Source organism: Electrophorus electricus, chromosome 5 (genome assembly GCF_013358815.1).
Source record: "Electrophorus electricus isolate fEleEle1 chromosome 5, fEleEle1.pri, whole genome shotgun sequence".
Taxonomy (NCBI): domain Eukaryota; kingdom Metazoa; phylum Chordata; class Actinopteri; order Gymnotiformes; family Gymnotidae; genus Electrophorus; species Electrophorus electricus.
Window position 1 is genome coordinate 12,202,017 of NC_049539.1, and position 24,693 is coordinate 12,226,709.

The 24,693-nt window shown below is 38.6% G+C and overlaps 2 protein-coding genes across 3 annotated transcripts in view; one reads left to right on the plus strand and one right to left on the minus strand.

Annotated features, from left to right (window-relative positions):
- The first annotated feature begins 453 nt into the window (after positions 1-453).
- Positions 454-2,336, plus strand: mrpl17 (mitochondrial ribosomal protein L17). The gene is made up of 3 exons (XM_027001165.2): positions 454-854; positions 1,501-1,569; positions 1,683-2,336. Exons 1-3 carry the CDS (start codon positions 681-683, stop codon positions 1,941-1,943), a joined length of 504 nt encoding a protein of 167 aa, XP_026856966.2. The 5' UTR covers positions 454-680; the 3' UTR covers positions 1,944-2,336.
- Positions 2,197-24,693, minus strand: part of tmem145 (transmembrane protein 145) — a 31,288-nt gene continuing 8,791 nt past the window's right edge. The window contains exons 2-16 of one of the 2 annotated variants that reach the window (XM_035526444.1): positions 22,907-22,981; positions 22,179-22,256; positions 21,734-21,820; positions 21,550-21,651; positions 17,917-18,001; positions 17,464-17,535; positions 17,074-17,142; positions 16,707-16,787; positions 14,391-14,469; positions 13,665-13,758; positions 9,820-9,992; positions 9,063-9,183; positions 8,075-8,260; positions 7,317-7,466; positions 2,197-5,804 (exon numbers count right to left, since the gene is read on the minus strand). In XM_035526444.1, the coding sequence (XP_035382337.1) occupies positions 5,565-5,804; positions 7,317-7,466; positions 8,075-8,260; positions 9,063-9,183; positions 9,820-9,992; positions 13,665-13,758; positions 14,391-14,469; positions 16,707-16,787; positions 17,074-17,142; positions 17,464-17,535; positions 17,917-18,001; positions 21,550-21,651; positions 21,734-21,820; positions 22,179-22,256; positions 22,907-22,981 (1,692 nt within the window). In that variant the 3' untranslated portion in view covers positions 2,197-5,564. The remainder of the gene's footprint in view (positions 5,805-7,316; positions 7,467-8,074; positions 8,261-9,062; positions 9,184-9,819; positions 9,993-13,664; positions 13,759-14,390; positions 14,470-16,706; positions 16,788-17,073; positions 17,143-17,463; positions 17,536-17,916; positions 18,002-21,549; positions 21,652-21,733; positions 21,821-22,178; positions 22,257-22,906; positions 22,982-24,693) is intronic. The other variant, XM_027001160.2, reaches the window with a different exon arrangement.

Below are 24,693 nucleotides of genomic sequence, written 5' to 3' on the forward strand. Positions count from 1 at the left end.
AATATGGGCAACATCTGAGCTGGCATGACTCTTAGTTTGTTCTCTCATGTCTCAGTCGTATGTGATTTGTGGCATAAGGCATCTTGCCCAAGGTCTCTTGGTGTTGGTAGTGTTTTTTCCACTTACAGACCTGGTGATTGAACTGGGTTGGTTGTGTACTACTATTATGAAACGATTTAATAAATCATTCATTAATAATCAGTTTTATAAAAAATTCCTTCATCAAAAATTTGCTAATTTGTTGTGAATGTTAATATTTTGGGGAATGTGTATAAATATAGATTTTATCTGTAGTTTTGTGGAATATGACATAATTAAATGCATACATTTAATTTAACAATTAAATGCATAATTAAATGCATACATTTTGCCAATAATGAGTTTTGAGTAAAGGTCACAACGTTTTGAAAGATATTAAATTCTTTTATTTTGAAATATACTGTGAACGGAAGTTTCCGCTGCTGGAGGTTAGTTTCACTACTTAATAATACGCACGTTACAATCCCCTATATGTTAGTTATATATACACCAGGTTTAGCCATATAGCAAAAATAACCCATAATTTAGTATTGATATCTCGGCATAAGTGTAACGAGGTGTAATCTATATTTAGGAAATACGTATCATAAGTTAGCAGCTGGGAATTTGGACAAGGGTGTCCTTCACGATTCATCTGCGAAATGCGCCTCACTGTTAGAGCACTCATATCTCATGGACGAGTGGCCCGTAAAATTGGTCTTGGTCCCGAGTCCCGAATTAATGTGCTTCGGAACATTCTTACGGGCTTGGTTCGACACGAGAGGATTGAGACTACTCGAGCCCGAGCCGATGAGGTCCGATTTTACGCTGAAAAGGTAAGACCTAGCTAGCTAGCATAACTAGCTAACGCTTGCTAGCAGCTTCTGCTTGGTCCTATCAACTTCAACATAAAACAAAGCTTTAGCACATCCTCAAAAATGCATTTGCACAACAAGATAAAATATTAGACATACATAAGAATTTCTTTGTGCGTCAAAAAATAAATAAAAAATAAAATTGTATATATACTGTTTTATTAATGACGTTTTCGCACGAAGAACACAACGTGATACCGGCGTGAACCAGAAGAGGGCAGTATAAATTTCGCTAAATTGCAAAGACGTAAACTTTAAACGTGATCTTGATCACACCAAAAAACTCCACGTTTGTATATGATCTGTCTCTTGTATATCATGTCAGTACTTTGCCACTGTTATCAGCGTCTGTTTAATTTTCAGTTTATAATGTAGTTACCGTTTTTATTATGTGAGATACGATGTTTTAAGTATGGCTGCAGTATTATGAGCAGAAACATCACCTCGGCTGGTTGACCTGTCCAGGAGTCCTGAAACACTTTTTGCTGTGTTTAGCTATATCATGATCTTCCAAAGGTTTTGACTAATTTTGGCATTTGCAGAAATTCTTTGTAATGCAGTTTTTGAAGTGAATGTTGTCTTTTCGTTTGTGTGTTTGTTTTCAAAGTTGATTGACTATGCCAAAAAAGGAGTCACTGATGAGAAGGCAAGGAAGATGGTGGATTTTTGGCTTACGGTATGTTCTGCTTGTCTACTGCCCTTTAAAGGAAAACTGATAAATATTGCACTGTATTCCAACAAAATAATGGTTTTTGAAGAAACCATCCAACATGCATCTGTCTCTTTCAGGAGAAAGATCTGATTCCAAAGCTTTTCGAAGTTCTTGCTCCAAGGTTTGAAAACCAGTCAAGCGGCTACACGCACATGGCCCGTATTCCTAACCGGGAGAACCTGGACCGTGCAGCCATGGCTGTACTCGAGTACAAGGGCAACCCTTTCCCTCCCCCGTTTCCCGTCAGACATAAGAATGAACTGAACCTGATTAATCAGCTCCTAAAGGGCTACCAAGAAGAGAAAGCACAACTTGCTACTAAAATTAGGGACTCGTAGAAGATTCATTCACCATGTTACTTTTCATTTAATAAATGTAGTAGTTTGTGTCTTTCTGATTTCATGTCTCCTGAGCATATCTTGTACTGGAACTATGCCGACTGGTCTAAGAAAATAAATATTTCTGGGCATCAGAGACAATGAAGTTACTTTCCAGCTGGCAGTTGAAGTGAGAACTTTTTATTTTCATCATAAAAAGCAATACACCCAATTATGTGTTGTGCAAGGGTTCAGACATGTTAAAGATCTTATGAATGTGCCACTTCAGTTGTTGCCAGGCTTCAGTAAGTAGTTTATTTCCATCTGTAAAATATTTGTGTAACAGAACTCATGGGGATCCAAGTCTTTACAAATATTTTGTAACTCTTTCAATGCTTATAAATTTCAACTTTACTTCCAAGAACTATGAAATTTATTTTGAGCTCACCATGTTGCACCTGAACAGTATTGTGTTGTAAAGCGCAGGAAAATAAAACTGAGTGGTATGGTGGTGTTTTTGTTTCAAACGCAGACTAGGTCAAACCCACACCTTAATTCAATTCTAAACATGATTATCAATGTTAAATAATAGTAGATAAGGGTGTATGGGTGTAGCCTATTGTCAGGCTCATATGATGGGAAGCTTGGGGTCATGTTGGTCAGATAGCTGGGCATGAAACAGCTTGCCTTATGTGGGTTGTCACATGTGTTACTTCAGTACTCAGTTATCACCCCCAGGTTTAAAATATAGCTGTATTGCTGAAGGAAGGTGGAATCTGTTAAATAGAAATGCACATTATATGGAATGCCATAATTTTGAGACTGGCAAGTTATAGAGAAGCACACAGAATGCAGAGAAAAGTACAGATCTGTGGGCAAACAACCATCTAGTCATCAATATGGTAAAGCCATTAGAACCAATGAGCCAAGTTATTAAACCAGACTAATTTAATTTGGCAAAACAGTATATATAGCAGATTAAAGTAATCTAATGAACACTACTCAAATGTATTTGTTTTAAACAGTGCAACAATTGTGCTCTTTACTGAATCTGTTGTGCTCATCAAAAATGCATCTGCTTTGTTTTCAAAGTTTTAAAATCTATTGGTACATAAACCTTGTATTTAAGAACTGGGCAATTCAGGCCACTTGCAGAACTGTGAGGCCAAGAGCACACATTTATGGTATATAAAGATATAGGCACTGCCATCTTTGATCAGTAGTGTCACAACAGATTTTAAGAAGACCATAATTCTTTATATATCATCCAGGAACTAAATTTATTCTATTTTATTTATCTCAGATAATCAGCATTTAATGGCACAAAGAATGAATAATGTAACATTGCCTAATACACATGATTTAGTCTATAAAACATACTAATTACAGCCTTAAAGATATTAGGACCTTATCATATTTTGAGTATGTAGGAAATGTTTATATTGCTATAAAATGTGATGTATATTTTTATATATCGTACCTATGCACCTAAGCCATTTAAAATGCAGCTGCCCCAATAGGACATAAGCATTTATGTTTGAGCTCAATATGGAGCACTCAGTTAAGTGTGGTCCAGCTCAAATCGTCCTTTATTAGTCTTCATGAGCCTAAAATTACCACAGAATATGAATACTTATACATGCCCACAATCTTCCAGAACTGAACAAATGGCTTGCTATTTGGGCTCTCTGTCAAGAAAGTTATACAACAGTTTAGGAAACAAACATTTGGAACTGTTTGTATCTAATATTGTAAATGAAGTATGATTTAAAAATATCTGGATATAATCTTTACTACCTACACATCATGTACCAATCTGCCTCAGGATATGCTGATAACATCTACCAAACATCTTGTTTTGGAGAAAACATTTTAAGACTAAAACATGCAGATAAGCACTGGTGTGCTGCACTGGGGTTGTGTTAGAACAGTCCCTTCATGGTTACATAATGAAGCAATGCATATGCATTCTCACTTGATAGCCATGTCCACAAAGTGTAAGCCTCTATAAGCCTGTGATTCCCAATTTGCATTATGTACTGTCTTACATGGATCGTCTTCAAATCAGCCTTTAATCTACTTACTGAGGTAAAATTCTGCTAAATGTTTGCTTCAGAATGCAAACAAATATGAAACATCCTATGTATACTTACAAATGAATGCAACTTAATTTGTTCAACATAACAGAATTTGAACTGAGAAACAAGCACAAAAAAAGTGCAGTGGGGTTGTAAAGTGAACCGGCAGTACTGAGACTCCTACTGCGATGACCAGACAATACTGAGACTCCTACTGCAGTGACCAGACAGTACTGAGACTCCTACTGCAGTGACCAGACAGTACTGAGACTCCTACTGCAGTGACCAGACAGTACTGAGAATCCTACTGCAGTGACCAGACAGTACTGAGACTCCTACTGCAGGGAGTGTTGGGGGAAAATGGCTGCATTAGAATGTCTCACTCATAAACTAGATTTTCTCTTTAAAACTACATAATGTGTACTGTCTAAAATTAGACCACTAGCGCTTAAAACTGGGCAAAACAACTGTTTACACTCAAGACAATATGAAGACACAGCGCAGACATGCACGGTTTACAAATACTGCCTTGGTGTCCACACTTAACTTGCCATTGCACATGTCTATATCTCCCAAGTGCATTCAATGTGAATAAAAATATAAACCTTGTATTCTTTAAACAATATAGATAGGATACAACTTTTTTATATATCAAAATTTGATGTAAAACACAAAAATGTGCTGTAATCTCAGTTAAAGGACAGCTCTACCATTCTGATAAATGATCTCATGTTTCATTTGACTAACGTGCAATGAATGCATTCATGAAAGAAATTAAAATTCCAAACCAGACACAAAAAATCTGTCTTTTGGACTGTTTTTTGGATTGTTACATTAAACTTGTTGCATTAAGGTAATCTTGCCTTCTGCCATTTCTTTCTTATGGTTAATCCAAGGGTTTGGCTATGGAGGATCGCAAACTGTGGAAGCAAATATTCTCTGGGGTTTTAAACTTCAGTTACTCTGCTACAGTCAGCTTTTCGTGAAAAACAAAACAAAAAAAACCCAAAAACATTTGTGTCCTTCAGGCACAACAAACAACTGAAACATGAGATTATTTGCCTAAATCATATCAGTATCCCTTTAGGGAGATAAATATTCTGCTCTAGTTAAAAAAATGGCATTACAGTTCAAATGTTGGTAGCAGCACCACTTAGAAAATAAGCAATATGTAAACAAACAAGAGCAACAAAAGCTTTAAAAAAATTGCTAGCACACTCTGAATGCTCTTGACTATTATTTATACTTCTGTGTTTTGACAAAAATCTCAGTATTTAAAATGCTGTATGAGTTACCATCCATTGTTATACTGTGCTACCTACATCCAAAATGTCTTCCCAAAAATCTCCTTCATCTGGCTGAAATTTTTATTGCTTTTTTAAAATTCATGTGTGATCTCAGCTTTCCTTCTCATCCCATTACAAGTTCCTCTGTGGCTAATCCTGCTGCAAGCTTTCACTGCAAGGAGTGTTTGTTGGTTTCAAACCTGAAACGTAATGTTCAAAACCAGAGCAGGATGCTCTCAAGTTGTCGGTCTTCAAAATCTCAGCACCCCTTGTTTCCTTCACTGTGCTACAGAGCTCATGCCTCCTTCACCCTGCATGCTGAAATACTCTGTGAAGTGGGACGCTAGTCTGGGAGGGGGTGGCGAGAGGGTGGAGTTGCGTGGAGGTACAGGAGGAGGGGGCGGAGTAAATGTAGATGAGAAGTCCGTTGTCGTGGTGATGATCTTTTGCTCACTGTTCCGAGCCACTTTCTGCTGTCCCTTCCATCCCACTGACTCATCCATGGTTTTCACAGGAGCCTGATGAACAGAAACAGCATTATGAAAAAAAAATAAAAAAATTAAAGATCTTGTGGAGACTGCACAGCTGTTGAGTCGAGACATTAGAGTTGGACTCAGTTACTAGTTAGTATTTACAGAGGTTGGTCTCATAAATACGAAAAAGTGTAAAAGTTTGAAATTTTAAAGCAATTTCATTATGTTTTTACTCTTATGTTGAGTTGGTTTCACTCAATTCTACCTACTAGCTTAAGCCAATTAGCAAAGTGGCTGGGAGAAAGTCATGGCAGGATTTATATTTCCGGAAAATAAACTTCACAACTCTCCAAACATCCAGCAGTGTTGTTAATAATCTTGTTTGGGTCATTCTGTATAAAGTACTAAAGGGACTTCTACAGATTTAGGTTAGCATATCCAAGCTAGCCTGTTCTGTCTATCAGTAAGAACACAGTAGAAACTGACATCCCAGTCAAGTTCTATAACTGCTAGAAAAGTAAATTATTTTTAGCTTGTGATGTAGTATTACAGGCTCACAGCAGGTAAAAAACCTAAACAAGTAATAAGAAAAGATAATTCAAAATCATTCAAACCTGGGGCTTATCACAAAAAAAAACCAAACAAAAAAAACCCTGCTACTTAGTTTATCTTAGCAACTGTGCATGTGCTGTTGCTATGAGTGATGCAGCAGCTAGTCAGGCAGCATCACTCATAGCAACAACACACGCAAATCAGTCATGCACAGGGACAAAAATCACAGCACAAATGTTAGTTAAACACCCAGGTAGAGGGGACATAGCGCAATGACCAGTGATGCTGCATTAATACAGGTCACAATTGAAATACCTGTATAAAACTGGGGTCAGAGAGTCAAGAGAAGCCTGTCATACTAATTGTAAAAACTCAGATGAAGAGTAAACATGTCAGTTGACTAGTAACCTTAAAGGTATTATAAGTGTTAATTTTGAGAAGCTTCAATCAGGAAATCTAGTCTGGCTGTAACAAAAAATATATGTGCCGTAAAAGTGATTTACTTACTTTCATAGTTAAGTTCAATTCAATTTTATTTGTATACTGCTTTATACAACATGTCACAAAGTAGCTTTACAGAAATCTTAAAGTACTTTCCTATGTGGTGCTTCCATATTTTTGTCCACCCTATAAATATCAGTGATCATCACTAGTTGTTTGATAAAATTACATTTGAATCTAGTCAGTGTTTGCAATTCAGACACTTTCATTTAAAGTCTAGGTTATTAAAATATTTGTACAGTAAAGCTTCTGGAAGACAAATGGTGCAGATCTTAGGGTTCATGGACAGAGAGAGTTAAAGTAAATTGAGATGTTGGTGCTGTTTCATGAAGGTTTGTTTACAGTGGAGTGGAGGGGCACTGATGTCTCAGAGAGCTTTTGTGTCTGTGAAAGCTTCTGGTTCTCCCTTTTTTAGCTAAGCTGTTATAGCTGTAGATCTGCCAGAGCCGGGCTGCATTATAGTAATCATATGTAACTGTTCAGGTCATTCCAAACACAACTAACCATCTCCGTGTTTCTTTGCTCTGCTGAGCTGTATGCCCCTCTTGTCTCTTGAGATGCTGATCCTGAAGGAGAGTTCAGGCCTACAGACCAGCCTGACCACCATGGGTCCTCCAGCTGTACCTGATGTATCTGCATGTTCCATCTACTCTCCTTAAGAGATCAAAACTGTTTCTGGGTGCCATGGAGTCTTTACTGAAGAGCCCTTCATCATCATCTCTCTACTTTCTGCATTCTGAATTGATTCTCACTGAGTAATCTGTGTATCTCTGTCAAAATTTCTTAAGGCTTTTAAGCAACTCATACGTTTTGTAGCAAGTTAAAATTAAAAGCAGAAGCAACTTTATTCATTATGAGTTTTTAGTTTGCCATTTGGACCAGAGGATGGTGGGTTCCCCTTCTGAGCTTTGGTTCCTCTCAACATTTCTGCTCTCAGAGAATTTTTCCTTGCTAGCATCCCCTTCACTTGCTCATCAGGGGACTGGAATCTCTATATACATGAGCCAGGTAATGTTACTTTGTCACAACACATGCTGAAAATGCAATAAAAATAAATGTTAAATTCAAATAAAATTATATATTATTATATAAAAATAACATATCAGAACCTGAAAAGCTTAAAATATTATAATTCTGAATGATACTGCACAACTCTTTTGTGAGTCAAGTAAATGAACAAATAATTTCCTGATTATTTCCTATTTCCAAACTATTTTCTCATTTTGTTTTCCATCAGCTGTGGAATCCCTCTTGCCTCTTACTGAGTGGATGGAGAATAATTCCGTGAAGTTTGGTTGGGAGTCTCCCAGGAAGGAGGTATTTCCGTAGGCATGGTGTGGGAAGTTCTCGTTGCCCATTCCTTTAGGGCTGGAAAGCAGGATGCCGATCTGAGATGTTCGCACATGGTATGGGAAGTTCTTGTTGGCTGCTGATGGACGGGTGATGGCCTTTAGGAGAGAGAACAGGAAAGCTACACAAAAACACAGAACAAGGACTACATGGACAACTCCTTTAGTTCTGCAAATGCAGAATGAACAAAACCTCACAAAAGATGCCTCTGACATGAATGAATCATGAATATTCAAATGGTAGGAGAGGTTTGCTTTTTATTATGAATATGAGCTGGCAACTGAAGACAGTTTAACCTTAAACCTGTATGTGTGTAACGGAAAGTGTGTAACAGAAATCATTATTAACTTATGCAACATAATATGAGTTGGTCTGGTATTAATGTAATTATTAAAATTACTAAAGTTGAACTGTGATAGGCCTGCTAAATCAAATATCTTGAACAACCTAATTACTAATTACTCAACTAATTAACTAAATTATATCTGGAGCAAATATGTCAACGCTACAAAGAGATGACAGTTTTTCTAGTGTGTATGGTTTTAGCAAAAAGCACAAGTTAGTTTTTAATGGAAAAATTCCTTTGGTTTCTCTAGACATACAAATTCTTAGGTATAATGGAAAAATGAAAGAGCAAAACTTAAAATACAAGCTTTTTTGAAAACAATGAAGTAAATTAAAATATATTAATTCATTTGATATGATAGATATAGCTGGATATGGTGGATGTAATCCATGTTATTGGATGAATTATGTAAACATCATTCCACATAATTAAACCAGATTAATCTACTTCTTTAGGTCGGACCTGATTTCACACACCTGATCCATGTAAGTTTATCTTACTGTACCATAGTATTAATATAATTAGAGCTACAGCACATATAAAAGGAAACTTACCAGAAAGACAATGTGAGCATAGAGGTGAATGCCAAGCTGAATGCCATTCACTATCTTCTCTCTGGCCCAGCGAGAGATACCAAAGTTGGCAATGAGAGCCATGACTGGCACAGCAAAAAACCTGAAAGATAAATATAGAAAATGTGGAGAATGTACATCACACAAACAGCATGGAAATGCAGAAGTGTGAAATGAATAAACAGCAGTATTGCTTCCTACTGTTATAGTGTTTAGGATAAACAAAAGCACAACAACAGCATTCAAGGAACATAGCACACAGCTGGGTTAAATGTGGTAGTCAATGCTTCCACTCTGTCCATATATCAGTGTGGTTCATCGTCAGTGGGGAGCTCTGGTATGAGCAGCTTAGCAGGTCACTAGAGCAGTACTTAGTAGTAAAGCAGTACATGTTAGAAGAGAAGTACTTATTAGTAGAGTTGTACTTACTAGTAGATCAGTAATTACTAGTAGAACAGTACTTATTAGTAGTGCTGTACTTACTAGCAGAGCAATACATTTTAGTAGAGTAGTACTTATTAGTATAGTTGTACTTACTAGTAGAGGAGTACTTATTAGTAGAGTTGTACTTACTAGTAGATCAGTAATTACTAGTAGAACAGTACTTATTAGTAGTGCTGTACTTACTAGCAGAGCAATACATTTTAGTAGAGTAGTACTTATTAGTATAGTTGTACTTACTAGTAGAGGAGTACTTATTAGTAGAGAAGTACTTACTAGTAGCTGTAGTTAAACTCACCAGAGAGTATATGCAGCAAAGAAGGGAATGTAGAATGGCTGTTTTTCTGGGAAATGCTTAAGAGACACCAACACTGCATAGCAGAACCATACGTAAGCCAGCAGCTGTAGAGCCATTAACCCATAGCCAGCAGGACTGTCGTAAGCATACAGCACCTCACCTGGGTCAAAGAACTAAACACACAACCACACACACCCCCACACACACACACACAAACATCTATAATGCCATGTCAGTTATGCAAAGTCTCTGTGTTGAGATACTGGTTGATTGGTTTGTTAGAATCAAACTTTTCAAATGAGACCTAGTGACATCACAGTTGTTACTCTCTCCATCTCTCTTTCTGCCCTGGTTCAATCGCAGTTCCATATTTTGACACAGATGTATGCCCCAACAACATTTTTCTTTAGCTGGTTTATTCATTCTCTGCACTCTGTAAGAGGGCAAGAACTGACAGAGCCTATTGAAATATGTAAGGGGGCTATATGATTTTATGCTTAGCTGTACAAAAATTGGCTGGAGAATTGGCCACTAGTTTTTATGCAGGTTTGCCTAAGGTCTCTGTGTGGTTCAACGATGAGCTGGAAGAGCTTCTGGGAGATCAGGGGCTCTATGCTGCTCTGCAGGCTGTAGAGAGTGACACTGGCTCAGGAATCAATGCCCTTCCAGTAGAGGAAGGCTTCTATAAGGCTTTTGGGTGGAGCTGGGAATGGACCTTAGTCATACCAAATGAGCTTTATGGATGGTGCGTTGCCCTTGAGTTGCAGGATAGCTGTACATATTTAAACCTTTGGTAAGAAAGTTTTTTTTTTTTAAAGTCTTGGTTGTTTATCAGTTTGAACCTTGAACTGGCACTAAAAACATGTCTAACCTTTCACTGAAATGATAGATAATATTAATATCAGCTTTAAGGGTGAAGTGAGAAAGAGAGAGAGGAGGTGAAACCTTCACTTTGCTTGCACAGCTATGATGGATGTCTTTCTCTGGAAACGTTTCTCAAACCTTGTGAAAGGTTACAATTTTTACTACATCTACATTTTTACACAGTACATTGCAGTTACTCTCATTATATGACAGTATACATCAGGTAAATGTAAATGGAGGGTAGATGTTAAAATTGATAAAACTCTTAGTGTGCTTTGGTTTGTCTCGTTGGATTATCATCTGGTTGGTTAGAGTAGGCTCTGAGTTCACTTACTTTTGCCTTAGATTCTGTGAAATTCAAGGCTTGTTGTCTAAACCTTGTTGTTTGTTGCTTGTTAGCTGTAATTACTCACTACCGGTGTAGTTCCGCCCTGGCCTTAGGTGTGACTGGAGGGGCAGGCTCAGCACTTATTGCACTGAGTTAAATTAGGATGACTCAATCAACATTTGGAGGTTTGGTGGTGCTCTCAAATCAGTTCATCTATATCTCACCTACTGGACTTCACAAACTCAGCTAAGTATCTTCTCATATTATCTCAATCTTTTATCTCATACATCCACAAATCAAGCATCTGAAATGTGTTTCACATTTCCTGTCCATATATCCCACAGATCTCCTCGACACTATCATAGATGTCGCAATCTCAGCAACCTCACTTACAACGCTCGGCACCATCACATATCGTGCTGGGAGGAGGGCTCTGTAACTGCCAATCTGCTGTACAGAAGGCTGACTTCATCTCAGCATTAGCATCCCTCCACTTCTTGGCTCTAACAGAAACATGGATCACCCCAAGAACACGATGACTCCGGCTGCCCTGTCCTCTGCCTTTTCATTTACCCATTCTCTGAGGCATCTCGGCAGGGGTGGTGGCACAGGTTTACTATTGTTTTGAGAGTGGCGTTTTGCTCACTTTCCTTCTGTGCTCTTTCCATCTCCTCTTTTGAATTTCATGCCATTAGTGTCTTTCCCCACCAAACTTATTATTGTCATCTACTGGCCTCCAGGTTCCCTAGATCACTTCATTGATGAGCTTGACATCCTCCTGAGTCAATTCCCCATTGAAGGACATCCACTCATTCTCCTTGGTGACTTCAACCTTCCATCAGACAAGCTGCATTCCTCCTGTATCCTTCCGCTGTTGACCGCATTCGACCTCACCCTCAACCACTCTCCTCCGACTCACAAGGTGGGCAATTTTCTGGACCTGATCTTCACCCGTACCACCACAACATCGGACAACGCAGTCAGCCCCCATCCAACTCTTGGACCATCACTTTCTATCCTTCTCTCTCTCTCCCTTCCTTCTCTTTCCATCCATTTCCTCTCCAACATGTTCCTCCTCCTTCCGACGCAATCTGCACTCAATAACTCCCTCTTCCCTTACTTCTACTATTTTGTCCACCCTTCCTCACCCTGGCTCTCTATCTTTTCTCTCTTTGGATACAGTTACAAATTCTTTCATTTCTACTCTCTCCTCATCAATGAATCTTCGGTGCCCTCTCTCCTCTAGACCTGCTAAGTCCTCCTCACCTGCCCCCTGGCTAACAGAAACACATTGCTGCCACAGGAGAGAACTAAGGACTGCAGAGAGGTGGTGGAGGAAATCTCGCCTAGATTCAGACCTCAGCTCATACAAGTCTCTCCTTTCCAAGTTCTCACTGGAAGTAACATCTGCAAAGTCATCCTGCTACAGAGAGAAATTCGAATCATCAGCATCTGATCCACGCAAACTCTTCACTATTTTTTCTTCTCTCCTTAATCCTCCCCCTCCCCCCTCATCTCTTACTCCAGAGGATTTTATCTTCTTCTTTGAGGAGAAGATTGCAGCAATCCACCAGTCCTTTTCCTCTGTTCTCACTCCTCCAACTAATGTGCATTCCCCAACATCCAACTCTCTGACTTCTTTTTCTCCTCTCTCCTCAGATGAAATTCTTCAACTCCTGACATCCAGCATTCCGACTACATGTCCACTGGATCCAATTCCTTCCACTCTGCTCCAGACAATTGCAAAAGATCTGCTTCCTTTCATCCATCATCATCAACAACTCCTTATCTTCTGGATACGTGCCTACTTCATTCAAAACCACCAGGGTGGTACCAATCCTCAAGAAGGCCACACTTGACAGCTCCAACGTTACCAACTACAGACCGGTATCACTTCTCTTTTTCCTCTCAAGAGCCCTCGAACGAGCAGTTTATAATCAATTTTCTCTTTCTCACCCAGAACCAGCTGCATGATCCCAATCAGTCTGACTACAAACCGGCACATTCTACAGAAACAGCCCTCATAGCAGTGACTGAGAAACTTCATGCTGCTAAAGCTGCCAAATTGTCATCTGTTTTGATTCTTCTAGACTTTTCAGCGGCCTTTCACAGTGAACCACAACATTCTTCTCCATGTTCTCTCCAGGCTTGGTGAGACTGGCTCTGCTTGGAGATGGATTCGGTCCTATAGGGCAGGGATGGTCCTATCAGGTGACATGGAGAGGATCCACATCCAAACCACTGGTGTTCCACAAGGCTCAGTATTGGCCCCGCATCACAAATACCTATCATCAAAAGTCAGGTAATGGCTATGAAATCTGAAAACATCACAAGTCAAATTCTCCAATACTCCAGCACTAAAAATAATAAATAAAAAGAAGCCCCAGACATCTGGAACAGTGATGAACCACCGTTTCCAACTTCTCCGTTTCCAAATTGTGTTTTCAAGTAGAAAAACTTTTGATAATAATATTTTTGTGGTCTACAGTCAATATTTTAGATGAGCATGTATGGTAGAATAAAAAGAACCTGAAATAAAAGTAGTCTAGCGGTTACTGCCACCTGACAATTGGTTATCAGCCTTACACTGACATATTAACATATAATGTTAATTAGTGAGTTTCCAGTAGACAGAAAAATAAACATTTCTTACCTCAGCTTCATAGATGAACAGGATAATGTAGGTAATTGTGTAGACAGTCATGTAGATGGACAGTTTGACAGAGCCACTATGACTTATTCTTGCCCTAAATGACAAACATCCTGTTAATGTGCATGCTGATTCCATATACGCCAGAGGTGACACTGCAGGGGAGTGTGTGATGGGTTGTCATGACGATAATGGTGCATTGTACCATTTAATGCTAGGTACACTAGTGATGTTACCTAACTCAAAATAAATATGCGAATACAAAATCCCCAACAATAATATATTGATGATACATATCTCCTCATTATTACAGATTTTCTATTACTGACTATAGGTGATAATAATAATAATAATAATAATAATAATAATAATAATAATAATATACCTAACTACAATGCAGCATATTTTAATATTTTTTTCCATTCTACAGCCTTTCTAAACTTAACCAAATAAATGTAAGCCAAAAAAACCAACAATATTTCTTACTGACATAATTTGCACGTTAATATATGACCAATACATGCAATGTAGAAATCCCAAAGCACAGAGACCCTGCAATCACTATAATTAGACTGGTAAATCATTAGTTCAATAAATGAGTAGATTAATAAAAGATTAGGCCACCCTTGAGCTGAGCCCTGAATGCATGTCTCTGCTGATGTTATTTTCTTGCCCGCAATCTTAGTCTACTTAATTCTGGAACACATTAGGGGAAGGCTGGGCCCTTACCGTGTGACAGTGAAGCCCTTTCCCAAGAGAATCAACATCAGAAGAAAGATCAGGAAGCTAACAGAGAAGAGCAATTTCCCTAAAATTATTAAGAAAGAGAAAGATGCTTCTTTACTAAATATACTAAAAATTGGTGTCTAATTTTTTAAATGATACAGTTTCTATTTTCCAACTCATATCTTATTCAAGCTGTGGTATCCCATCAACTAAACTCTTTTTACATGGGAAACCCAAACTACAGTCATGCAAATTTAGTTTAACTTTAAATGTACAGCACAAACTGTAAGTAAAAATATAAACAAAAATGTGATTTTAGGATCTACTGTTATTGAAAACATACTTTAACTATACACAAACACAAGTCTGGTTCCCAACCTCGCAAATTCCCAGGTTTGACTTGCAAAAATCTTTCAGCATTATACAGACTTCAAAAACACATTATTACACAGTGAGGCCCTACATGTGCAGACTGGCAGAACAGAGGTGCACCCTTAATGCAATTGAAGTTTTGTGGTGTTTGGACAGGGAACAGGACAAGAAGCAGCCAGAACCAAAGTCAGAAGCAGGGAAGATGTGACCGTGGTCTTCTTGTTGGAGCAGGTTAACCCTCACTGGCCTGCTAAGATACTTTAGCATCATTTTCATTGGTGGCCTAAAGGTATTTCAGAATGCTGTACTTTTGTCTGTAGCTTTTCTGCATTAGAGGTTAGGGATATTTTGAATGGCCTAGTTACATCTGCTAAATTTAATTCCTGTTTAGCCTTCAAATTCCACATAGTAAACAAGATGTGATGCTAACATTACAGGGCATAAAACAGCAGAAATATTTTTATAAATTTCAGAGGCAAACAAATCTTTCATATATGTACAAATCCTTTCAGTCAGGAATAGCCCTGAGTAGCCTTCAAACATTGTGTATTTGTGAAAAAGCTGGGCTTTTCTTAAAATCATATTTGCCATGAATAGCAAGGTGAGAAGTGTTTCATATACCACAGAAAAGTGATTGACTACAGAATGATATGTTTACTGTGATCATCGCAGATTCTTCAGAGTTGAAGAGTAGCATCAAACACAAAGATACAATGGCGCTTTAGTGACATGGTTCTGGCACCTGAAAGGCAAGTCTCTCTGGTCTGTACACTCATCAGGTATATAATTCCACCCAACAGCCCAAAGGCAAACCAATATCTGTAAACCTTTTCTCTGTAGACAATATTTTATCCAGATACAAGATAAAACCTTATTCTTCGATTACTTTAAAGAAATGCTGCAGTTTTATATTCCCAAGGGTCTCTGTAAGATATTTGGTGCTGTTCTCTTTGAAAAGGAGGGCGTCCCAAATTCTAAATTAAGGGCTAGCAATAATTGTGATTTCTTCAGAGAAGGGAAAAAAAACTTAAAGATTTTGCTCTGAATTTTCTCTGTGCAGTGCAATTACTGCAGGATGATAGTTTCCCTACAGAATAAAGAACAGAACACATTGGCTGAAACAAACATTTTCTCCAGCAGTTCATTACGGCCTAGAAGGCAGTAATTCTGGGGGGTATTTGATGATACATGGTATGTTAAAAATGAACAAAGTGGTGGGGGGAAAGTGGGAACCCGGTGTTATTAATGACATAAGGAGAAGGCCACCAGCTCAAATCCCCCTCTGAGAAAAAGAGTTATGTCCCTAACAGTGAAGTATGTCCCTAAGAGATTACATTATATTAGATTAGAATGCTTTATTGTCATTGTGCAGCAGTGCAACGAGATTAGAGGTGCAGTACCCTACAGTGATAAACATTACATAATAAAGTAGCAACAATAAGAAAGAAACTAAATATATGACTATAAATTTATAAACCATTTTCAAAAATAATTATTGCCCATGTTTTGTGATCATGTTCTGATTGTGAACACTTAAAGCACATTGGTTACATATTGAACGGTCATTACTGCACGTTATCATTGTTGTTCTGCATTCTTTTATAGTATTATATTCTGGTAGATGGGTTACCAGCAGAGTGGTGGATGTGGATGACCATTAAACAGAGATCTTCGTTTGGAGTGCACTATGTCCCTAACAGTGGACAATGTCTTTGGGCACAGCTGGTAACAGAAGTACATGGGAAGTTAATTCAGATAATTCCTTTAAGCCATGGCAGGGGTGTGAGAGGGAGGTGAGATGTCTAAGGCAGACTGGGTCCAGAATCCCAATTTTCCTCCTTTGGCTCCATGGTCAATAGTGTCTCCTCATATTCTACCCATTAGCATGAGTGATCATATGGATATGCAAACTGATGAACGTGCAAATATCAGAACTGCCTCACTCACCGAGTATTTTCAGACTTCCGTTCCCTAGGCCATCTCTGGCATAGAGGCCCCAGTAGATACAGAAGAAGAGCAGACTGAGAACTAGACAAGAGGGGGGAAAATGAGAAAAGCAAGGTAAGAAAGTAGTGAATACAGGAGATGCCAAGGATGGAAGAATAGAGGAACTAAATAATATAGGGAGTACAAGAAACAGGGAAAACAGATCAAATGACAGACAATTCTGAGGTTAAAGCTAAGTTGCTAAATTTAGGTTTAGAGGTGTGTATGTGTGTGTGTGTGTGTGTGTGTGCATTTTAGGGTTAGGATTAGGAGTTAGGTAGTAGTGTTTGTTGTGTAGCAGTATGAAGTACAGGTCTCCCTTTCTCACCCTCTACACCAGTTGCAGTCATGAACATCTTATAGGTTGTATGGAGCAATTGTCTTCCTTTCAGATGATCTAAAAGTGTTACAGAGAGAGGGAGGGAGAGAGAGAGAGACAGTCAGACAGAAAAGAGAAAACAATATTCTTAAAGGCCAGAATCACAAACACCACAGAACTTGCCCTACACTTTTAAATAACACAATAAATAAAAATTGACAATAAATTATTTTATGAGAGGCAAAGTTCTACTTATTGTGATCTGTGATTTCAGTCAAATCTGAAAAGTTTTGTAAAATCATGTTTACTATTTACTTTCTGAAAGCCATTAATAATAGTCATTAATAATAAATTAGTGTACAGTGTAATTAATGATTCAGCAATGAAATATAAACTCACATGCAAAGTAGCAGGAGAGAGTGAACACTGTGGCAAATATAACCAAGAAAGTGATGTCTGTTTCCAAAATTCCTAATGCAGACAAAAATAAGAGGGACAGATGTTTGACAGCAACTAATGCTACAGGAGTCACTATGTTTATGCCATTAGCACTATTCTCCATATTTGACCTGATTTAATTTTATGACACATTAGATAATCTTTACCCAGAAGATAAGAAGTCAATGTTAAACGTATAATTAAGCCAAAAAGTGGACAACCTCAATCCTTTTCCACTTTCTTTAAACTGCAACAACTTTCCGAAATAACATAAATGCATATAACTGCACTTAAAAAAAGAAAAAGTATCAAATCAACATCTTAGTCATTATGTTACAATATCATGTATTAAGTCTAAAATTACAACACTTAAGTCTTACATAAACAAATATGTCTTGCACAACCAGGTCTTACCAAACTCATCTGCAGAGAAATGTTGTGTCCAGAAAGACTGCCCATTCGTCAGTTTCATTTCATACTCCAACTGCAGCCCCCCGCCCTGTGTGTGTGTGTTTCAGAAAGAGAAAGAGGAAAGAGATAAGCATTGAGAACACAAACAGATCTATATAGCACTTCAAAGCATTAAATCTAGTTTTAGAGATGATTTGAGGTGAACTTTAGAGACCAGAAGTTTTGCTTTGATTACACTTGGCAGTGTAAACTCCTCCATCCACATCGAATGTATACGAGCACAATGCTACAAGATCACAAAATCAATGCAGTAGAGATGACGCTAGTCTGAGGAAATGAGAACAGTATCAGGAAAAATATAATCACCCGACATCACCATATGCCCTTAAATGACCTCATACCGCCCATATCACCATATGCTGACTGCGAACAGGCAATGCTGCTTTGATTTCACTGCTAATGCACTCTAATCTATTTATTTTAGTAAAATAACCTGTAGCTAGGTAGGTAAGATAGGTTAAGTAGGTTAGGGTCCGTAGGTAGGTCAACCTTGTCCCCACAGCAAAAATAATCTTTTATTACTGTGTTCTTAAGTAATATTCTTGTGTCTGGATCACATTGTTTATTTGTTCTCATAACAGCTGTGGGTGAAAATTATTGTTTATGCATCACAGATGTCATGGTTAATGCAGGAGCATTTCAGGTGAGATGGGCTAGCAGCCCCAATGGCCAAGTTCTTTGAAATGGCATTCTCAGATATGATGAAGGCACAAAATTGCCAGACACAGAGCAGCTAGAACCCTAGGACCTAGTCTGCAAAGCATAGGAGCATGTGCCCCCACCAGGGGGGGCTCATGAGACCTTAAGCAGATTTCAGCCTCGCTGGACAGAACAGGGTGTTTAATTAAAGGCTTTCATGGGTGAGGGTGATATTCAGTGTTCTCACAGCACAGTGGCACATACAGCAGGTGAAATAAGTATTGAACATGTCACCAATTTTCTAAGTAAATATATTTCTAAAGGTGCTGGTGAGAATTTCATGTCAATTTCATTGACATGAAATTCTCACCAGCGTGTTCAATACTTTTTCCCTGAGTCATTTCTCATTATTACGCATAACTTAATTTATGGACATCTATGGTTTGATTTCTTTCCATGTGTGGATTGGATGGGTCGTTACCGACATCTGGGGAGAATTTCATGTCAATAGCACCTTATTTACTTAGAAAATTGGTGACACGTTCAATACTTGTTTCACCCGCTGTACACTGGAATGTCACTGATGCTTCTGCGTAAGCAGCGCTGACAACTATGAAGGCCACATGTGTTAAAAAAGCCCAGGGAACATGACGAGGTCTGTGAAATGAACTGCTGGCTGCTGTCAAAGACATGATGTGTGGGACAGAGACATGATGTGGGCTGTCTGCATCAACCCAACTGATTAATGGCCTGTCTGCCTTACTGGCAATGCAATGAAATGTAAATAGGTGAAGACATGAGATTGTAAAAGATAATGGTAAAGGTAAATGAAAAGGTAAAAAATCTTGTACACATCTATGTGCATCTGTATTAATCTGTTTAGACCCATTTCCCACTACAGAGATTTTCAGAGCCATTTCTGACTGGCTCCAGTTCATGGCTTGTTAAAAGCACACAACATTAATAAAGGATACCATTCCACATAGGATAATACAGGAAAATAATTTCCTGTATTTATTATTAATCAGAAACTAAGTATACAAAAGTTATAAGGTATGATGTTACTAATTTGGGTATCAGAAACTATGGAGAGAAAGAAAAGGTCATAACAGGTAGAAAGAGAATGAGTAGGCAAAAGGAGGAGAAAGAATCTAGTCTGAAGAATCTTATCTGTCTAATCTGTCTCTAGACAGATTACTTCCATCAGTGCAGACATCCACCCAGTATGACCGGCTCTATATGACACTGCTAATAGACAAATAGTTCCAGGGAAGATTATAGACAGCAATTTAAAAAGAAATAGGTTGTAACAAAACACCAGCACCATTCAGACCCAGTTCCCACTATAGGGCTGTTCAGACTAACTTTCCACTACAACGATGTCATTTCTCTAGGGCTGTCTCCCAAAATTAGGCACTGTTCCCATCCTGGTCCTTTTTGAACAAAGACATAGTGACTCATACTCTGGCTATCTCTAGCAATCTGGCTGGCTGCTTTAATATGGTTGCATGGTTCAATCTAGTTGGCTGAATTAATGTGGATGGTTTACTTCTCAATATTTTCTTGCCCCTGTTCTTCCCTTAACAATATAGGCTCCCTAACCCATACAATTGCACTAATACTACTTACATTATTCTCTCTCACATTAGCAATCACATCATACCACTGCTAATATGCAGTTAAACTGTGGTTATGCGTACCACAGTTCTCAAAGGTTTGCTACACCTCATGTTTCTATGAATCACCAGCGCTTCCAACTCCACCAACTCCGGTCACCCTGGCAACTCTGCCATCACTGCCAGCTCTGCCCTATCGGCCAGCTCTGCCCTCTTGGCCAAACCTGCCTACATTGCTACTGTGCCCATTCTGCGAACTCTGGCAACCCAGTCCAGTCTGCCCATCCTCCCAACACTGCCAATTCTGCCAATGTACTTCAACCTTTCCATTCCTCTCAACTCTCCTAACCCTCCCAACTCTCTCAACTCTCCCAACCCTCTCAACCCTCCCAACTTTGCCAACTATTCCCAACTCCCCTAAACTTCTCAACCCTTCCAACTCTGCCTGCAACCCTTACCAACTCTGTCAATCTTTTCCATCTCTAGCAATTCTGTCCACACTGCCAACCTTTGCCAACTCTACTATTTCTGCTCACTCTGTAGATTCTTCTCACTTTCCCCAACACATCTAACTCTGCCAACCCTATCAATCTTTGCCAACTATACCAACCATGAAATGGCTTTTGGCCACTTTGTCATCTCTACCAGTGTGTAAGAAGGGTATGAAATTGAACGCTGGAGCAGAAGTGAGCTGAATTTGGAATGACAATATTAGTGAAGAAAATGCTAGGCACATAATAAATAGATCCTCTTGTTTCAAGGATATTAGATTTGTTTATCATTTAAAATTCTCTGCCAGTTTCTTTGATCCCGACTTCCAAAAGTGATTCACCATTGTCACTGCTATTTAATCCAAGACTAAACTTAATCCATGTTCAGGAAAATATCCCTTTATGGCACATGTTTTGGAGGCTTTGTGCCTTGAGTCTTGTCCGCAGTAAGATTCTCAGTGGGATTTGGGTTGGGTGACTGACTTGGCCAAAGGGAATATATTAGTGTATGACCTTGTAAACTCCATGATGTCTTTAGCTGCATCTTCAGAGTCATTGTCTTCCTTCCTGGTGAAGAGCTAACCTTATTTAAAATAATACATTTTGTCTCCAAGTCAGGTTACAAAGTCAAGCTATTACAACTTCTGCTCAATTATTTCCTTACCATTGTGAAGTGTGCAAAAAAGTCTCTGAAGTCTTTTATGTGCTGGATTGTGATGGAGTATGCAGTCAAAACTCGTATCACTCCAAACGTATGCACTGTGTGTTTTATGTAGTAAATTTTGCATTTGCAGTATATTTTGTGCCAAAAGCCGAAGGTGAATACTCACACCACATTTGCTGAGGGCAATGTACCACCATCTCTCTCTGACAGAACGAAAACTACGTCCTCCCACACAGTTCAGCATTTCTTCCTCTCCCTCTCCTTCCACCTGAGACAAAGACAATTACACCCTTACCCCACACCTCTCAAAGTCAGAAAAATAAGCAAGACGAGAGCCTCCTGGTTCTTACCACACATCCAGACCAGGTGTAGCGGGTGGTGAGGTTAATGACTTGGTTGTTTTCAGGTCTAAGAACTGCCTCTTTCTGATAGCAGTCCTGTTCAGAGACATCATTTGAACATAGTTTTGTACATGCATATTACATACATTGGAAGCAAGAGACACACTAGGCTGTCTATGCTTCTAATTCATTAGGAATGAGAATGCCCATAGAGGATGATAAAGATGTCCACATTCAAACACATTAAGGAAGTCATGCTTACTGCTTTTGAAGACTACAGCTGTTGATGCTTGCTGCTAACCAGATCAGTACTGCTGAAACTGCTCAGTTAAGATGGGTGTCTTCACTAGATACACTAGCAAGCTGTATATCACACTTTTCTATAACACACAAGCAACCCATCCCCTCCCCTCCAGACATACACAGCAGACTGTGACATCAGCATCTGCCTCACCTTATCCGGCCTCTTGTACACAGCTGGCCACTGCGAGCTTTCATCAAAGTAGAGCAATATGTTCTGACAGCAGTGTGACTGACCAGAAGAGAAAGAACCAGAGATAAATGGGAGGACAGCAGATAGATGCACTTGACAAACCATCTCCATCACCCAGTCTCATGAAGCAAATAAGACAGGAGGTGACAGCGAAGGAGAAAGGAACCTGAGAGACTGACAGAATGAGACACTGAAGCCACTCTAGAGGGGATAGAAACTGGAGGAACTAATAAAGGAGAAAGAAAGAGGGTATAAAAGAAAAGGACTTTATGGTAATGGGGAGCAGTGATTTTCTAGAATTTGATTTTAATGAAGAACATTTTTTATGCCAGAGTTCCTTCATGCCCTGCTAGCTTCCTGTGACAGACAAAATCAGCATTCCAGATACATTAGCAATTTTGTCTAAACGAACCCTCTACATCTGAAATCTGACCAGTTCTGCTTTGCCGCAGTGCAATACACAAAGCTTGGTGACTCACTACACAAAGCTTAGAGACTAATCGTGAGACAACTGGTAGAATCCTTAGAATCCTTAGCCCCCAGTCTTAAACCTAAACCTATGGCTTACCATCAGGGATAGACTTTTCAAGATTTTCATATTCAAGAATAGTGGTAAAAAGATGACAAAGCAGTCTAAACCAATACAAAATAAAGAAAACGTAGGTTTCTTGAATTTCCTGTAAGCGTACCTTGGGGTATCTGAAGTTAAAGTCCAGTCGGCCAAAATCGGTGAGGAAGCAAAACCTTGTCAGAAACACCCAGTCCTGTAAGAAAGGGTCAGAATGATAGAGTTGGATAAATGAGGCAGGATAAAAAGTGAGAGGGTGAAAATACATTTAACCTCTCATCAGTTTTCTTCAGTGTGATTCGGCCAATCTTCTACAGCAGGGTTTGAGACATTTCTCAGGGTTTATCTCATCTGCCCATGTTGGAAAATAATCATAGTCCTCTTTCATGTACAAAGCTGAAATCTATGAATGTTGTCAGGTAGTGAAACACAGTGTTGGTTGCAGGACATAGAAGAGACGTATGTAGGTTGCTGGACATATCCTACTGATGGGCTAGCATCCTCTTTCATCTTTTTGCTTTCATCTTCCATTTTTACTTGTCACAGTTTAGCAGCACCAAACTAAGAAGTTAGATTTGTAAATAAATAAATAAATAAATAAAAGGATCTCTTTTTATAACAGATTCTCGAAGCTTGGAGATGGTGATAGCCTTGACTATTGATTCATGAAAGCCCAGAATGTCTCTTAATTTTAGTCCTTACTTCCCTTTGGAAACTTAATTTTCAAAGCTGAATGTGGACTTGGAAGAGTACTTGGAGTTTTACATTAATCAATTAACTTAAATATGAAATCACCAAATGTGCTATTAAATATTTCTAAATATAAAATAAACACAATCAGTATAAATTCATTACATCCATGGTAAATAAATTCAATTTTAACAAAATCCCTTCAAATTCAATTTATTAACAGCTCAGCCGGTTATTTTTACTCCTTCCATACATACTTCTTTACCCCTGGCCTTTGTGGTGAGCTGATCAGCATCTATCTCCAGTTGCAGAGCACTAAGTGCTAAGACATTAAAGAGGTCACATGGTATTTCTTTCTTTTCCTAAAATGGGACATTCTCTCTGTGTCTGAAATCAACAATTGAGGGCTTTTGAAATAACAAGATTGTGCAGTAAGAACGTGATTGTGCACCAATTGTAAAACTACAGTAATTGCAATAACTGTGAAACTGCTATAGTTATTGAATTGTGCAATAATTAACAGTTGTAAATGAATTTGCCTGTGCAAATAACTGGAGAGGGCTTTTTAAAAGACTGATAGGCTGTGAAATACTGTTGTTTGAAAATCAAATGTTAACACTATGCATGTGAACACATAATTGTTTTTCTGTGTGTTGATTCTCTGTGGGATAATGAAGTATATATCATCATAATCATCACCATTAGCTCAATCTCCATTGTTTAGTTGGAGGTGTCTGGTTATTGGCACTTAATTATGCAACACAGTAATCTGGACCACAATGCTGGAGAAATGTTAGGGTTCCCTAAGAAGATTTGAACAGATGTCACTGAGTAGTTTACTTAATTATACTGTAGAAAATAGTTCCATTCCAAAATTAAAATATCTCCCAAAGAAGTTGTTTTGCAATAGTTTTGTTAGTGCCTCTAAATGTTCAATTACAAACTTTGAGGTACACATCTAAAATGCCAATGTAAACCTCCCTGTCCTAATACTGCAGACTGTGTGTTTTAGTGATTTGGTGGCAACTCAACTTTCAGCCCATTTCCCATATTGCCTTTTTGCATTGTCCAGTGTGGGTGGTCTCCATAGCAACTGCTCAAGACTCCTAGGAGTCCTTGAGGATAGAACACAGAGCCTCTTTGACCCAGAACCAGTCTACTTAGACAAACAGACTGCTCTGTAGCAGCTAAGGATATTATATCTCTCCTCCTAACACA

Excerpts from the sequence above, each read along its gene's own strand:
- mrpl17 (XM_027001165.2), top strand. The coding sequence starts at position 681 with ATGCGCCTCACTGTTAGAGCACTCATATCTCATGGACGAGTGGCCCGT. Across the intron at positions 855-1,500 it reads TCCGATTTTACGCTGAAAAG|TTGATTGACTATGCCAAAAA; the intron begins GTAAGACCTAGC and ends TTGTTTTCAAAG. Across the intron at positions 1,570-1,682 it reads TGGTGGATTTTTGGCTTACG|GAGAAAGATCTGATTCCAAA; the intron begins GTATGTTCTGCT and ends TGTCTCTTTCAG.